Source organism: Eschscholzia californica, unplaced genomic scaffold, assembly GCF_041429995.1.
Source record: "Eschscholzia californica isolate CP2 unplaced genomic scaffold, dmEscCali1.0.p SCAF_2, whole genome shotgun sequence".
NCBI lineage: Eukaryota > Viridiplantae > Streptophyta > Magnoliopsida > Ranunculales > Papaveraceae > Eschscholzia > Eschscholzia californica.
Genome location: NW_028238309.1, coordinates 49948442 through 49967365, shown reverse-complemented (window position 1 = coordinate 49967365; position 18924 = coordinate 49948442). Strand labels below are relative to the sequence as shown.

The 18924-nt window shown below is 32.9% G+C and overlaps 1 protein-coding gene across 1 annotated transcript; it reads left to right on the top strand.

The window, feature by feature from the left end:
- Positions 1 to 13618: 13618 nt before the first annotated feature.
- LOC147558711 (receptor-like protein EIX2) lies at positions 13619 to 16498 on the top strand. Its single transcript, XM_086659077.1, has one exon. It carries the CDS (start codon positions 13619 to 13621, stop codon positions 16496 to 16498), a length of 2880 nt encoding a protein of 959 aa, XP_086515203.1.
- Positions 16499 to 18924: the final 2426 nt, after the last annotated feature.

Below are 18924 nucleotides of genomic sequence, written 5' to 3'. Positions count from 1 at the left end.
AAAAAGCGGGATTTCGAGGGGACGTGCGTCAGACGAACTGACCTTTGTTTTATCAAATTTACGAAAACTGCCACTTGAATTTACGAAATATGCCACTGAAATTTGCCCGGGAACGCGAAATTTTCAGAAAAATTTGGAAGGTTCGTATTTTACTTTCTCTCTCTACTCCGAATTTTACTTTCTCTCTCTACTGTTTTACTTTCTCTCTCTAATTCTCTTTCCAGATTTATTTCTCTTTATTTATTTAACCAAATCCTAATTTCTCTCCTAATTTAACCAATTTCTAACTAATTTAGATTTTCTCTCACTCTAATTCCTATTATCTCTTCAATCTAAACAAATATTTCCAGATTGGTTCAAAATTCTTTCTTTTTTTTCTAGATTTGTTTCTTATCTCAAATTTCGAATTTTTCAAAATTGGTTCAAATTTCGAATTTTTCTCTCTAACTTTCCAGATTTATTAATTTAACCAATTCCTAATTTCTCTCAAATTTTAACCAATTTCTAACTAATTTCAAATTCCTTTCTAACTAATTTCTCTCAATTTTTTTTCCAGATTGGTTCTTGTTTACGGAAATTGTTTAATTTACTGAGGATTTCTTGTGTACTAGACACTTTTGTGTTGGGAAATTTTCTGGTTTACCAGAAACTGTTTAATTTACTGGGGATTTCTTGTGTACTAGACACTTTAGTGTTGGGGAATTTTCTGGTTTACCGGAAACTGTTTAATTTACTGGGGATTTCTTGTGTACTAGACGCTTTAGTGTTGGGAAATTTTCTGGTTTACCGGAAACTGTTTAATTTACTGGGGATTTCTTGTGTACTAGACACTTTAGTTTTGGGAAATTTTCTGGTTTACCGGAAACTGTTTAATTTACTGGGGATTTCTTGTGTACTAGACACTTTTGTGTTGGGAAATTTTCTGGTTTACCGGAAACTGTTTAATTTACTGGGGATTTCTTGTGTACTAGACACTTTTGTGTTGAAAAATTTTCTGGTTTACCGGAAACTGTTTAATTTTCGAAAAAAAAATTTGTGTACTAGACACTTTTGTATTGGAAAGTTTCTTGTTTACCGAGAATTGTTATATTTACTAAGAATTTTCTTGTGTACTAGACACTTTTGTACTCGAAATTGACTTGTTCACCGGGAATTGTTTTATTTACTAAGAATTTTCTTGTGTACTAGACACTTTTGTACTCGAAATTGACTTGTTCACCGGGAATTATTTTATTTACTAGGAATTTTGTTGGGTTATGTAATAGACACCGAATTTCTCTCTAGATTTTTCCTATTTTCCCTCTCTCTAAATTTTATTCCTTTTTCATATTTTCTCTCCAGATTTTTCTCTTCCCATATTTCTTATTTTTATTCGTTTTATTTCTGTTTAAACATGTTTTCTCTCTCTAATCTTACTACTTTCCTTTTCTCAAAAAGATAGAGATGATGGCAAGACTATAATCGATTTCGAAATATTTATATATAGACAGAAAATTTATATATCTTCTTCTTCTGTTTCTCTAAAAAATTTAGAGAGAGAAAGAAAAAAAATATTCCAGATTTCAAAAATCTTTCCAAAATCTGGGCGGGGGGCTTAATTACTTTAGATGGAATCTTTCAAAAATCTGGGCTGGAGTTTTAATTTTCGCCAAAACTTAATCCCAAATTTTCAAAATTTGAACGAAATAAGAAAGAATCAGCGTTTTTTAGAAGGTTTTAGAGAGAGAAACAAAAAAAAATAGAGTATTTTCGGGATTTAGATATATTTGGGAAAAATTGGTGCAATTTCAGAGATGATGGAGGAGATAAACTTGAAAAATTTAGAGAGAGAAAGAAAAGGAAAGAATGGTGCAATAACAAAGAATTTGGAGAAGAAAGATTGGAAATGTAGAAATTTAGAGAAAGAAAGAAAAGGAAAGAAGGGTTCTTTAGCAAAGAATTTGGAGAAGAAAGATTGGAAATGAAGAAATTTAGAGAGAGAAAGAAACGGAAAGAGGGAAGGGAAGGAAGTAGCAGGAATGGGATGGGATAGAGCATTTAATGTTCTTTCCTGTTTCAGTCACACATCTCAGGGAAAAGGGGGAGGGTCCCGTCCAAGGGCAAGATGGGAAGAAAACTAGCAAAAAAAAAGGAAAAAAATAATTCTCTGACATTTGGACCATTTACTCATTTTCTGCCATGGTTGGACTGAAAACTAGTTTACCCCACAAAAATTGGACCATTGACTCATTTTTTGATAATATATTTAGAGAGAGAGATATTCTTTCTCTTCTCTGATTCTTAAGAAATGGAAAGTAGGAGGGAAAACCCAGTCCAAAGTGTCAGCCACCCACGAGAAATTACCGTGACCTCCTCGATTTTCCATCAAATTTACGGAAGATGCCATCCAGAAATTTACGGAATTGCCACTCTGAAAAATCACGGGATTCTTCACTCCGCATTTTACTTTCTCTCTCTACTGTTTTACTTTCTCTCTCTAATTCTCTTTCCAGATTTATTTCTCTTTATTTATTTAACCAAATCCTAATTTCTCTCCTAATTTAACCAATTTCTAACTAATTTAGATTTTCTCTCTCTCTAATTCCTATTCTCTCTCCAATCCCAACAAATTCCTCTCTTTTCAAAAATTTCTCTTCAATCTAAACAAATATTTCCAGATTGGTTCAAAGTTATTTCTTTTTTTTTTCTAGATTTGTTTCTTATCTCAAATTTCGATTTTTTCAAGATTGGTTCAAATTTCGAATTTTTCTCTCTAACTTTCCAGACTTATTAATTTAACCAATTCCTAATTTCTCTCAAATTTTAACCAATTTCTAACTAATTTCGAATTTCTTTCTAACTAATTTCGAATTTCTTTCTAACTAATTTCTCTCAATTTTTTTCCAAATTGGTTCTTGTTTACGGAAATTGTTTAATTTACTGAGGATTTCTTGTGTACTAGCCACTTTCGTGTTGGGAAATTTTCTGGTTTACCAGAAACTGTTAAATTTACTAGGGATTTCTTGTGTACTAGACACTTTAGTGTTGGGAAATTTTCTGGTTTACCGGAAACTATTTAATTTACTGGTAATTTTCTTGTGTACTAGACACTTTCGTGTTGGGAAATTTTTTGATCTACCGGAAACTGTTTTGTTTCCCGGAAATTGTTCTGTTTACTAGCCCTTTTTGTACTGGAAATTTTCTTGTTTACCGAAATTTTTTCTGTGTACTAGCCATTTGGTTATATACTACACACTTTTCGAACTTATCTCTAGATTTTTCCTATTTTCCTCTAAATTTTATTCCTTTTTCATATTTTCTCTCCAGATTTTCTCTCTCCATATTTCCTCTTTTTATTCTTTTTATTTCTGTTTAAACATATTTTCTTTCTCCAATCTTACTACTTTCCTTTTCTCAAAAAGATAGAGATGGCAAGAATATAATCGATTTCGAAATATTTATATAGAGAGAAAAAATTTCCAGAAACTTTACATATCTTCTTCCTCTGTTTCTCTCCAAAATTTACAGATTTTTTTTAGAGAGAGATATTAGAAGTTTAGAGAGAGAGGGGAAGAATTTTCAGAAATTTTTTATAGAGAGGAAGATAATCAACGTCCATGGTATTCTGAAAGTTTTAGAGAGAGAAAAAAAAATTCCAGATTTCGAAATATTTATATGGAGAGAGGGGAAGAAGATAATCAACATCCATGGTCTTCTGAAAGTTTTAGAGAGAGAAAGAAAACGAGAAGAGAGAGTTTGCTCGTGGGATTCCAGAATTTCGTTTGAAAATTTTAAATTTTCAAACCAGGGGCAAGATGGGGAGAAAAAGAAATGAAAACCAGCCAAAAATGAGCTGTCCTGACATTTTGGACTGGAAGCTCATTTCTGGCCGAAAATGGTGTTCCCGCTCATTTTCCCCCCAAATTTTGGATCCCTCACTCATTTTTTGTATTTCTATAGAGAGAGAGAATCGGCCATGGTATTATAAAAGTGGATTGAAGAGACAGGGAATAACACCTCATCTTTGGGGTCCTCTCGGCTAAAAAAGAAAAAGAGGTTTAGAAAGAGAGAAGAAGACCAGCTCGGCCATTAAAGACATAACCGAGAGCTAGAGAGAGAAAGGAGTTAGAGAGTTGTTTCTGTTTCTTCTTCTTTCTATATTATTCTCTTTGTGAGAGAGAGAGGTTTAGATTGAATTAGAGAGAGAGGAGCTCCTATTTTGTAGAGAGAGAGAGAGATTGAATTTGGTTATATAAAGTTCCATTAAAATTATCTTTTCTTCTTCTTTCTTCTCTGTTCCTGCTAGTGAGACAAAGAGAGTTATATTACTGATTTATAGAGAGAGAAAGAGAAAGTTTAGAGGAAGAAAGAAGGAGATAACAGTAGAGAGAGAGAGAGAAAAACCAGTTGAGGAAAATTATTTTCCCACAGAGAAATCAATTCCGAGAAGATGAGAAAATCGACTTCCCTTAGGGTCTGTTTGGTATGTTTTCCTGGAAAATCGTAAAAACAGAAGGAAAACACTTCTCTTAGGGTCTGTTTGGTTGAAAACAGCAAGAAAAGTTAATTCTCTTTACTCTCTTACTTATATATGTTTAAGTATTTATCTCTTTCAGCATGAATAGCTAATTTTCTTTAATCTAGGGCTAGGATGAAACCATATTCGATCTTTTAAAACATATTTTTTAATTGATTTCTTTGATTATACCTTAAAGCTTAATTTGTTTTAGTTTGTTAAATCGATCTTCTTTTCACTATCTATGCTTTTAGATTTGATGCATCGTGCTTAGGTTAAATCATTTGACGATGTATACTTATTAATTGATAGATAGTAGTTTAGAGATTTATGTTTTCGAAATAAAACAATTACATTAGTATTGATTATTGGTTTTAAACGAAAACATCTTCCGGAATCAGGATAGCTCATTATCCGAAATTCTGAGTTATAAGAAAAAGAGAGTTAGTCAGTTATTTTACTGTGTTTGAAAGTAAGTTATACGGTGGATTCCGAAACCCTAGGCCCTCTCCCCCATTTGAGTTCATCTTTTTATTTGTTTTAATATTTTATATATTTTATTTTAAAACCAAAACCAAAATCAAAACATTTGAAAAATCCTATTACTTCCTACTTTTAGAATAGATTTCACTTAGTCTCTGAGGAATGAACCGGTCTTACCGGAAATTATTACAACTTGACACCCGTGCACTTGCGGGTGTAGACCTATTTAGGGTAACCTTTTTAGGCCCATCAGTTAACCACTAAAATTAACTGACGGTGTTAACAAAAGGGGGCCATATTAAATTTACAAAAAAAAGGGGGTCAAATAGGAAGCTGGTCACAAAGTAGGGGCCAAACGAAGGTTTATGAATATGATGAAGGACGGTCCAAAATAAGAAAAAGGTAATGACTGAACGCAAAAGATAATGAATAAGGTTTAAGAAGGATCTCTATTTTGTTCTTGAATAGGGTTTGGTTTTATGTAGAGAGATAAAGCTGAAAAAGATTGTAGAGAGAGAAAGAGATATGAGTTTCTGTATTGGTGAGAGAGAGAAAACGGTTTTACAGAGTGAGAAAGTCAAGAGTGGTTGATTTTATATATAAAAGGTTAAAAGAGGGATTATGAAAAAATTGAGGGTCTTCGAGATGCGTTTTTTTGGTGGATTGTGCCTAGAGATCCGTATTTGGTTTTGATTTAGGATAATATTTGAGAATTGGGTTTTGGGTGGGTTATTATTCCGGGCTGGGTTTTATTCCCTATTTGGACCCCAAATTTGGGTTTTTAAATAAAAAATTCAAAGGAAAATAGATAACTGGAGGTTTTCAATGATGGAAAGAGAAGGAGATTGCTGAATCAAATTTCTTTGTTTAACTTCTCTTTTGAAATTAGAAGATAACCAAGATATTCTTATAGAGAGAAATTAGTGAGCTAATGAAGAACATGATTTACAGCAAGATTGAGAGAGATGATTTCGTTCAAGAGAGAGGGATTGAGGAAGAACCAGCGATTCTAATTATACTGTTGCTCTCTTTATATAAATGAGATAGAAAACAAAGAAGAAATCATAACATCTTTTATTTGACAGAAACAGGGGGAACCCGGTTGGGAGTGAACCAGAGAGCTATGTTCTTCTTCTCATGAGCTTAAAGGATATATTTTAGAAAGAGATAAGAAGAACAGGGATAGAAACAGAGTCACCATTATCTTCTTCTTCATTCTTTTGTATGGCATTATAATTTCAGAAAAAGAGAGAGGAGGCAGTGTACTTTCATCTTTACTTGTATTATCAATTTATCATCTTTGCTGAAAGTTTTGTTCATTTATATCTTTTCTTTGTGAGAAAGGGAGTGAATAAAGAGTGGTTTTAGAAAGAGAGAGAGAGAGAAAGAGCAAGAAGAAGAAAGAATTGTGCATTGTCTTTAACAAAGAGCTTTCTCATGTTCTTTTCTTCATCATTTCAGGATCTTTATCAACATTTATTTTTTTGTGAGAGGGAAAAGAGAGTTAATAGAGAGGGATAACAAAAACCGAGTATAAAGAAGGAGAGAGAACAAAGAGCTCAAATACCAGGATCATTCTTCTTTTGGTGATTTCTTTTCCTACTTTTCTTTTGAACATAATTCTTTGTGATGAATCTGATGTGTAGCAAAGTCTCTTTCTAGAATTTTATGATGAAACTCATTTTTGAGCTTTAAGAGACACATTCTTATTTGATTAATTCTCTTGATTAAGCTTGAAAGTTTAAGATTGTTTTAATTAGTTAAACCGATTTTCTTCATTGTCTATGCTTTTGGATTTGAATATTTGATGCATCATACTTAGGTAAAATCCTTTGATGGCGTATACTTATAACTTGATAGATAATAGTTTAGAGATCTATTTTTCAAAACGAAACAATTACATTGTTATGGTTTATCGGTTTTAAACGAAAATATCCCCCGGAATTAAGATAGTTCATTATCTAAAATTCTGAGTTATAAATAAAAAAAGAATTGATTAGCTAATTATTTGTTTTAAAGGTGATTTTATGTGGTGGATTCCTAAACCTTAGATTCCTCCGTTCTAATTTGGTTCGATTTAATTTCCGTGTATTTATAATTATCATTCTCGTCAACTAAAAACTAAAATTCTTATTTGCTAGTTTAGGTTAGAATATATTTTAATTAGTCCATGTGGATTGGCCATGTCTTACCGGAATTATTACTTGACCCCCGTATACTTGCGGGTGGAGACTTTTTAGGGTAACCTTTTAGGCCCATCATTGTTATACCTATTGGTCTATGACAATAGCCTAATGGTATACTAATTTGCCTCTTGACTAGCACTGACATTTCTCCATAAAGAAGACAGATCCTCAATCTACAGACTCATCAATTCTCCAACTTTCCCACTATTTGCTATGGTAGATGTGCAATACTCTGAAATCCAAGAAATTATGGATTCAATCCATAAGGGTGGTCTTCATTACTCATATGTAAAAAATATGTGATTCCAGGGCCGTGCCTGAGAATTTGAGGGCCCAGTGCCAAAATTTGGTTTGGGCCCTTGTATAATCAAAATGTAAAAAAATTATATATAAAATAATAAACACGTTCAAAATAATTTGACCATAAAAAGATAATTGATTATTTATTTATCAACTCAAAATGTATTTTTTGAAGCGAAATCATCAATTAACGCTTCGTACTCAATCTTGTCTAAGAACCCACTTTCAACGTTGAGGAAAACTAATAAAAAATTGTTATACTCACAATTTGGAAAAAAAAAAATTTGACTAATAATACGAACCTCAACGGAATAATCAATTTGATAATAAATTTAATCTCCAAAGAAAGAGAAGATTTTCAATAAGAAAAAGAGAGTAGAAAAAATTAATGTTGTAGTCTGTAATCATTAAAAGATAAATAGAGAACAATATATAACCAATAAAGAAAGTACAAAAAGAAAACTAGAGAGAGAAACGTGTGATACGAAAAGAAATTTAGAGATAGAAATTTAGGGATAGAAATTTAGGGGGGGGTAGTGGTTGGGGACATTGGGGGACATTTTCATGTCCCCCAATGTCCGTGTTATTGGTTGGGGACATTTGAAATGTCCCCAAATGTCCGTGTTATTGGTTGGGGACATTTCAAATGTCTCCAAATGTCCCCAAATGTTCGTGTTATTGGTTGGAGACATTTCAAATGTCCCCAAATGTCTGTGTTATTCGTTCGGGACACGAAATTAAGGACATTTCAAGACAAATTGTTTTTGGGGACATTTGGAGACATTTTAGTGTAAATTTGGAGAGCTTTTGGAGAGAAAATGTCTCTCAAAATATGGAAGACACTTTGTCTTATTATTATATTACTACATTATTGTATTATTATTATTATTATTATTATTATTATTATTATTATTATTATTATTATTATTATTATTATTATCAAATCATATTATAATAATATTATCTTATTATTATATTACTACATTATCGTATTATTATTATTATTATTATTATTATTATATTATTATATTATTATTATTATCAAATCATATTATTATAATATTATCTTATTATTATATTATTATATTATTGTATTATTATTACATTATATTATATTATATTATATTATATTATATTATATTACATTACATTACATTATATTATATTATATTATATTATATTATATTATATTATATTATATTATATTATATTATATTATATTATATTATTATATTATTATTATTATATTAATATTTAACTATATTAAATAATAAAAATATTTACTAATTGTCCATCAATGTCCACAGATATCTACAGATGTCTACGAAAGTCGAAAAATATATATTTGGAAATATTAATTAATTTTTTTATTTCATATGGTAAGGCAGTAATAATATTAAAAATAATAAATATCAACTAAATATCTATCAATGTCCACAGATATTCACGGATGTCTACGAAAGTCGAAAAATATATTTTCAAAGTAGTAGGGCAAATTTATTTCGTATGATTAGAGAATAATGATTACATTAAAATAATAAATGTCTACCAACTGCCATCAATGTCCTCAGATATCCACATATGTCCACAAAAGTCGAAAAATATATTATTGAAACAGGAGTACAAATATATTATTTTATATGGTTTGACAATAATGATAATATTCAAATAATAAATGTCTACCAATTATCCTTCAATGATGAGATAATAATAATAATAATAATAATAATAATAATAATAATATCCACTACATATTTTGTCCATGGATTCAATATGTTGAAATGTCCCCCGGACATTTTGTCCATGAAACAAATGTCTTGAAATGTCTCTGAGACATTTTGTCTATGAATCAAATGTCCTGAAATGTCCATAAAGACATTTTGTCTACGGACAAATGTCCCGAAATGTCTTGAAATGTCTCTGGAACATTTTGTCTCTGAGTGTCCTCCAATGTCCTGAACCACTACCCCCCCCTTAATAACCAAAGCAAATTAAGTTGAGAGATAAAAAGATTTAAATAAATCCACGTGACTTTACCCACGTCAGTTTACCCATGTGTGTAGAGAGAGAAAATTGGAAGGGACGCCACACACACGTAGTACTTTACAGTAAATGGGGGGCCCTACCCTAATTGCTTTACCTTCGTTTGACTTTGACTTTGAAAATAACCAATTAGGCACTAAGAAAAGTTCAAAAAATTGGGCCCATGTGAGTGGGGGGCCCAGGGCACCGCACGGCCCTGTGTGATTCTATGGTATAAATAAAGTTTAGATCTTCTCTAGGTCTTTGTAATGGCTTTTAAGGGTCTTGGTAGCCTTTTAAAGGTGTATCTGTAATTATGGTAGTAATAGTGTTCTCTCAAATCATCATGATGTTATTTACTTATATCCGCCTGATGTAATCAAAGTCATGTAAGATGTTTATATTTTACTCCATCATTAATAAAATGAATATTTCTATCTCAAAAAAAAAAACTTTGTCACCGTCATAACGTGCAATGTCACAACTTTGGTAACTGTCATACTCCTGAAGGCCATACAAACTACCCATTTTTTTTTGTTAAAGAACTACCCATTTTGTATATACTTAATATTTGATATTTAACTATACATGTCTAAGAATGATGTATTAATATTTAATTTTAATATACATGTTCAAAAAAGAAACTTAATATTTTATTTTTCTCTCGAAGAATTCAATATTCCACTCAATATTACAAAGAAAACTACGGATCTAGAAAACGACTCTTATAGTCTTGTGTGTATATGTTTATTCTAGATAAGATTAGAATCAGTAAAATTGATGAGTGGAAACAATTGGGTGGATATATTGAAGTACTAATTGTTGATCGAAATAGATTAGATGTTATTTATTGGAGACAATTATAAATCTGCTCTAATTAAACAAACTGAACTGAAGATTTTTCATTAAAATCATAAAAAAAAAAAAATGGCTACCAAAATCTTCGAAGTTTTCAGCAGGAGTTTGATACAGAGTATGAAACGACTTCTTCAATCGGACAAATAAAAAACCATTAATCTTATCAACTATCTTGCTCTTCAAGTTCGACATATAATCATCACCATTTCATGAGACAGGTTGAAAGCCTTAATCCAACAAAATAATATCACGAGATGCATCTTTCTCTAATATGACAAAGCATTTTTGTTTCATTAATCAAGCAAAAGACTCGTTTACTCAAAAGAATTAGACTCTAGATCAAGTGTACATCCAGAAATAATGTTTCCAAAAAAGATGGAGACGGCCAGTGTCAATTCTGAAATTCATCAGGATAACAACTAAGCTACATAATTGGTTGATCATAGTTAATGTATTTTATTAGTAGTTCTGGTTATAATGATTCGAACAAAACAAAAGGAGTTGGAGGGAGATGGATGAACTTGCCAGCATACTACATCACATTTTTTTCATAAACCTTCCATATTGTTTTGTTATCAACTCAACCCTGTTAAGTTGTTTGAGGGGCAACTACACAGGCTGTAACAAACGAAGAAATTGGTCTTGGGGGAATAATGGCTGGGTTTTACTCTTACACTCGCCTCAAATGAGTGTTGGGTTTAAATGAATAGCTTAAAATTTAGTATGTACTGACTTTAAAGCCACTCGTATATTGAAGGTGCATCTTGCACGCGTAGCGCCCCTTCAAACACGCTCTTCTTCACTTGTATCATCGACTCTCTATCAAGTTAATGCAAGGAAGAAAATCAAACCACAAAAAAACACAAATTACAATTAAAATAAGTTAGGAGATAATTCATCAACTCAATTATTAACTTAGCTCCACATATCAACTGGTTGTGCAGAAAATTCATCAGTCGTCTTTGAAAAGTCTCATTCAAACTAAGTCAATTTGCATCCAAAACAACCGTTCACCTCTGCCATTTTTGACAAAAGAACCGGTGGCATGTATGTGCTCTTATATTGCCCTAGCACTTAGTCCAAATTTGAAGGTAGATTGTTCAACAAATGTTGTTTTAGAAGCGAGCGAATAAACTATTTTGCATAAGTTCAACCTCGTTATGTTCATCTTTAAGATCTGGATTACTTACATCTTTAACTTCATTGTATAGAAAAGTACACAGAGATGTTCTCAATGTCATACTATATTGTATGGAAATTTTTGTTCATAATCATGTAAAACTTTCATTATTTTGTTGAATTCTTTTTATGTTTTTTTTTTACTTTCGTAATGCTATTTCTACTTTTTATTTAAATTGTTACAACGTTGTGATTATTTAGATTTCCATTTTCGGACAAACTGTAAGTGGCTTAAGCCATGGGTTCTCATTTTCTTGAATAGAAAAACTTTAAAGCAACCTGTTATACATATATAATTTTTTTTCTGTTCTAAATTTTAGATCGAAACTGAAACCAATTTTGTCACAATAATAATATTCATATCAGAATCACGGACTATACCCTAGTATTTTTTTTTTAAAGATCCAATTGTAAAGTTATCTTTTATCTCGCTATGTTGGTATAGGGACACTGGTCTAGTTTATCGGGATATGAACTTATAGCGACATACGTGTTTTTAGTAACTAGACACATTTTTCTTATCTCGCCACTTGTTGGAGGACCCATGGTTGTTCACCAAGCATATTGCAAATTTGCACGTATAGTGCCCCTTCAAACACGCTCTTCATCACTTGTGTTATGTACTATTTAGTCTGTACTCTCTATTAAGATAATGCAGGGAAGAAAATCAAACCACAAAAAAAAGATATTAGCTGGTAGTGCATAAAGTTATCCGGGGGTCGAAAGGACTCATTCAAACTAAGGCAATTTGCATCCAAATAATTTAATCTGTTTGGCCTCATTCATAACTTAATTGGTCACTAGCTATCTTTAAAATTTCTATATAAAGAAGAAGACACAAGATAAAATCTTAAAACGTCTGTTGTGAATAGTCCACAAGACTTCAATAAACAACTAAAAGAATTAGAATGAGAAAATAATGAGTTCAATAGAACCCATTGAAAGGATTGAATAACAACATTTAATGGGCCAGAAAATTCTATAGATTTTAAAGAGTCTCCAATCAATCGTACTCTCACAATACTTGTAAGTCTGAATCAGATAGGTGGACTACTGAAATATTTTGAAAAATTTTGTATCTGGAAAGACTCATTCACTAAAAAGAATTAGAATCTAGCTAAATGTACACCTAGAAGTAACTTTTCCAAAAAAAATAACTTAAAGGTAGAGACAACGACGAGAATTGATTCGGAAATTCACAAGGGTAATAAAGATACTAACACAACAAAAGAAATTAGAGGCAGAGGGATGAACTTGCAAGCATGTGCTATTTGATACTTAACATACTACATCACATTTTTTCATGAAAAGTTAAAACTTCCACAGTTTTTTTATCAAGTTAACTCTTTTAAGCTGTTCGAGGGCTTTGAACCAAAAAAAAATTGACATTTCTACACAGTTTAAGCCCGTTCGAACACGCCTGGCCTAATGGTGCACTAATATGCCACTATTAAGATAACGCAAATTTGAAAGAAAGCACAACTAATATTCGTGAGTCTTTATGACTAGCATTGACATTTCTACATAAAGAAGACATAAGAAATCCTATCAAACAGAAAGAAAAAAATTCCGTCATTGTCATACCTTACAATGTCATGGCTCCGGTCACTGTCATACCTCCCAAGGGCCGTCCAAGTTACCCTACAATTCATTTTTTATATCCTTAATACCCCAAGTCCAATAAATCATATATTCCACCTCCATTGTGAATCGAGTTTGAAATCTCTGGGATTTTGGAGTAAATGCGATAACAATTGAGCTAGCAGTTGTTGGCAAATCAAACCCATTGAGAGGGCCGATGAATAATCAAACTTAACAAGGTAGAAAAGTCTGAAGACATGAGAGAAAAGTCTCCGACTAATTTTATTGTCCCAATATTTGCAAGTTTCAATGGATCCATACTTATTTGTTTCTCTATTTGTGGCCATAACATCTTAAGATCTTACGCCCCCACGATGAATTGAGTGGTTGTACAGAAAGCCGAGTCTTGAGACTGATTACGGATAGAATGTCTTTAGATTTTGTGTGTGTATATATATTGACAATTCAGTTTAAAAATAGAGTTAATTTCTAGTTTTGATTTCAGTACTTAATAATGGAGTCGAGATCTATTTCTCTAATGATCTTTCTTGCAGCGTTTTGCTTACTCAGACCAGATTACAACAAGTTCAGTTTTGGTTTTGTTTGTAAGGAAAGGGAGAGACAAGCTTTGTTGGCCTTCGGAGCAGATTTAAAACATCTAAATACTTCATATTTGGATGAAAAATATGAAGATTTTTATTATGCGGAGAATATATTATCTACTTGGGATGGTAAAGAATGTTGCAATTGGACAGGAGTCTTTTGCGATCGGAGAACGGGAAATGTTGTTGAACTTCATCTTCAAAAATTATCACTAGGTGGTAAATTAAATTCTTCTCTGCTTGAACTAAAATATTTAAGTCATTTGAACTTGGGCTTTAATAATTTTGAGGGTAGTCAGTTACCTTCTTTCTTGGGGTCCCTCCATAATTTGAGGTATCTCAATCTACGAGGAACAAATTTTGGTGGAATTATTCCTCCGGAACTTAGAAACTTATCCAATCTTCATTTTCTTGATATTAGTAGAAACGACGTAGATGTTAGTGATATTCAATGGCTCTCTCATCTTTCTTCTCTCAAACATCTTGACATGAGTTTTGTGAAACTCAGCAGGGTAAGTCATAAGTGGCTACATGTGATTAACATGCTCCCATCTTTAGTCGAGTTACGTCTTGCTTATTGTAATCTAGATTCATCCACATTACCAACTCTTCCACACATTAACTTTACATCTCTTTCAATTCTCGATCTTTCTGAAAACCAAATGAATTCTTCATTATTACCTACATGGTTATATAATCTTACTAGACTTGAAGAACTTGATCTAAGTTACAATAATTTCTACGGAACGATTTCAAAAGATATTGGTTATCTCACTTCAATCAAGAACATCAATTTAAGCATTAATCTTGAGCTTGAAGGGGAGATACCAAATACCTTGGGAAATCTATGCAACTTGCAGGAATTAGACTTGAGAGTGAACAAACTTCGTGGAGATATATCTGGGTTTTTGGTAAATTCATCTGGATGTATCGCCAGTAGTTTGAAGTCGTTGGATTTATCAGACAACAAACTTTCTGGCCCTTTGCCTGAGAAATTAGGGAAGTTACAAAATCTCGAACACCTCTCTCTAAGGCGTAACTCCTTTTCTGGTCCAATTCCCTCGTCGTTAGGAAGATTATCATTATTAAGGGATTTAGAACTTCAACATAATGAATTGAATGGATCATTGCCGGGAACAATATGGCATCTCTCAAATCTAGAAACATTAGTAGTCTCCGATAATGAATTACAGGGTGTTGTAAGTGAAGCTAACTTCGCCAATCTCCAAAGACTAAAAATGTTGTATATTGATTCAGTTGATTTGAAGTTGAGATCTGCTTGGATCCCTCCTTTTCAACTCAATATGTTATCATTTAAAAATTGTCACATAGGATCTGGATTTCCCCAATGGTTAAAAACACAAACAAAATTAACGTATATTAATTTATCCAACACAAGAATTTCAGGTACAGTTCCTACTTGGTTTTGGAACATGTCTTCTCAAATGGATCACTTGAATCTAGGCCACAATAGTCTCACTGGAGAATTACCAAAGTTATTGAAATTTGGTTATGCTGATGCAATAGTTAACTTGACTTCCAACTATTTTAACGGCCCACTACCTAGTGTATCTAATAATGTTCCAATACTAGATCTTTCTCACAACTTCTTATCCAGTCCTATTTCCTCTTTCCGATGTCATCTAGAGTTTGGCAAAATGTGTACATTAGAATATCTTGATCTCTCAAACAATGCCCTCTTTGGAGAGATTCCAGAACGTTGGTTTAACTCATCCTATCTGTCATTGCTAAACTTGGAAAGTAATAAGTTAACCGGAAAAATTCCAAGCTCTATTGGTTCTTTCGTTTATTTACAATCCTTGCATTTGGGTAATAACTCTTTATCCGGTGAACTACCTCAGTCATTGCGAAACTGTACCAAGTTAATAACGATTGATCTTGGTGAAAATAAATTCAGTGGAAGCATATCAACATGGCTGGGAGCTGACTTTGCAGGGCTTATACTTCTTAGGTTGCGTCTAAATAAGTTCAGTGGTGGTATTCCAGAAGCACTTTGTGACCTGACTTCACTACAAATTTTGGATATCGCTCATAACAACTTATCCGGATCAATTCCAAGATGTTTCAGCAATTTAAGTGCCATGGCTTTAAAGCAAAAAGAACAGATAAACTATATTCTCATCGACATTGGGGGAAATGAAGAAACTGTTTCACTTGTGACAAATGGAAAGGAATATGCGTATGGAAACACTCTTGGACTTGTTACAACCATGGATCTATCTGGAAACAACTTATCTGGAGAGATTCCTCAAGATCTAACAACACTTCATGAGTTACGATTTTTGAACTTATCTGAGAATCATTTTACAGGAAAGATTCCAGACAATATAGGAAAGATGAGCACATTGGAATCTCTTGATTTCTCAAGCAACAACCTTTCGGGTGTAATTCCTCAAAGCATTACAGATTTGAATTCTCTGAATCACTTGAACTTGTCATATAATAACTTGTCAGGGAAGATTCCTTCTAGTACCCAATTACAAAGCTTTACTGAACTGAGTTATGTTGGCAACCCTGAACTCTGCGGTATTCCAATCAACAACTGCGATGATGATGGACAAGATCAACCACTCGAATATGGTAGAGGGAAACAAGATGAGGATGATGATTGGCTTGAGATGAAGTGGTTTTATATTAGTGCTATATTGGGATTTGTAATAGGTTTTTGGGGTTTCTGTGGGGTGTTATTATGGAAGCAATCTTGGAGACATGCTTATTTTGGGTTCATTACTTCTATGACACAAAAGCTCTTTAAGTTTTGCACATGGTAGTTTGGAAATATGTATCGATATGGTAACCGGTAAGAACGATTCAAATAACAGACAAATCTTAATTAGAATGAGATTTTCGTTCTTCAGGTTGTCATAGGTTTCTTTACTCTTTCTGTAATTTCATTAGTTCAGGTTTGATGACTTGTTTGTAACCGGCTCATCGGGAACATAGCAACTGAAATGTTATAAGTTAGCATGTGTCAACATTTGAGTTTGTGGCCTCTTGAGGACCTCAATTTCCACTCAATATTACAAAGGAAATTACCCATCTAGAAAATGACTCAAAGTAATTTTTCAAGTTTTTGGAGGGTTGCATATGAGATGTCTTTTAAATTGAATATTTCAATTGTGTCATCTAGTAAAGAGACTCCCAGTTGAGACTCGAAACATGGGACAATTAGAGTTTTTCTAGTTTCGCACTGGAAATGCTCTAAAACTTCAAATCCATCATCCATCCACACTTAGATATTCATAATTGACAAGTTCTTTTATCAACTATATCTCTCTAGCTGACGTAAATTTTAAGAAAAAAGTTACATTTTTATACAATTTTTTTTTTGATGAAGAACATTTTTATACAATTAATATATTAAAACCGATAGACGGGTCAACCAAACCCAAAGGGGCCACATCTAACCAGAGTAAACCTACTCGGTCGAAGTCTTGACTAGAGATGATCAACTCTTACTGAAAGAAAAATAGTCGACCACCAACAAATGCTCACCCTTGATTTTGGGTTCATTACCTGTGAATTTGATATCCATGTTTCTGTTTAATTTCTCTAACTTCGCGGTTCTCTTGACTGTAGTATTTGCCAAGACCAAGGTTTACATGTTCTACACTTCTTTCGTTTATAAACTTAGTACTTCCATACTCAAACAACTTCCTACACGTAATCTTCAATTTCCTCAACTGAAGCATTAGTTGTCCAATGACAGTCGTTCTTCGCTCTTTTGAATGCTCAGACTACTGGTTGATCATCTTCACTTCCATCTGCAAGAAATTATTATGATGTGCCTGGTAAATTTGTGTTCATCCACCTCAAAACCAATTGACAATATGTGAAAAGGACCTAGACGTTATATTCTTGGTTACTAGATAACTTTTCCCCCATGTGGTAACATTCTCGCAGAACCTAGCTATTTTGGGCCCTTAGATTGCTCGATATTCACCTTCTTTACTTGTTTGACACAAAAAACTCTTCAATACTTTTAGGTCCCTCCCTTCGCATTAATAATAAAGACGACAAGCTAGGATCACTCTCTCTCCTTCTCCTTGTTTCCATATCTCTTTTCTCTTCTGACTCTCCCTCTGATGACCCCTCTTTCACATTGTTGTCCTAACATAGGAGAGATAGGAGTGAAGATAAATATTTGTAGAGGGGGTGACATCGCTCTACCAGCGGTTCGGGTATATTCAAAGATGCAAAATGAATGTGGTACAAAAAGATAACACTACATTGTAGTAGGGGGCACCATGGATAAAATATCCTACATTATGTGCTATATAAATACTAGAGAGATATAGAGAAATCGAGCTTTATTGAATAATGAGAACTCAACTTTATTTCTAGAGTTATGCCAAAGAGCAAGACATAATTCACAATGAGCCAAGTATGCATCCTGAGTAATATTCTCTTCAACTTGGAGAGTTATAGGTTATAAATTGTTTGTGCCTGGTCCTTTGTTTAAAATTTCAGTTGTCCATAGATCCCTGATTTCATATCCTATAGGAGAGAACTTAAAAATGAAGTGATTATCCATTGTGAACCTGGAGATAGCTAGAAGATTTCTCTTCAGTACTTCAGGAACAAACAATACATTCTGTAACTTGAAATTAGGAGTAACTGTTATAAGAGTTGAATTCCCTGTGCTTAATATAGGAATACAAGTCCCACTTCCCACCATGACTGAAGCATTACTTTCATACTTTGTGGCATTACTGATTGTGCTAACATCATTTGTCTTATGACATGATGTACCAGTATCTGCAAGCCATAGATTTGAATTTGTTTTAACTTTTGAGTTGATATTTACATTATTAGCTTCTTCTAGCACTTGTTCATTAACTAAAAAAACCATATGTGTTAAGTTTGTGGCCATCCAACTCAAAACCAATTGGCAATGAGTGGAGAGGATCTATACTTTATATTCTTGGTTGCTAGTTACCCATTCTCCCATGTGGGACTATTCTCACACGCCCCCTCACGTGTGGCGTTCTTTGAGCCCACATGGGCCTAGCTCTGATACCATGTTAAGTTTGTGGTTATCCAACTCAAAACCAATTAGCTATGAGTGGAGAGGACCTATACTTTATATTCTTGGTTGCTAGTTACCCATTCTCCCATGTGGGACTATTCTCACACGCCCCCTCACGTGTGGCGTTCTTTGAGCCTAACACGTGTGTTTTTTTCTTTACGGGTGACG

Excerpts from the sequence above, each read along its gene's own strand:
- LOC147558711 (XM_086659077.1), top strand. The coding sequence starts at position 13,619 with ATGGAGTCGAGATCTATTTCTCTAATGATCTTTCTTGCAGCGTTTTGC.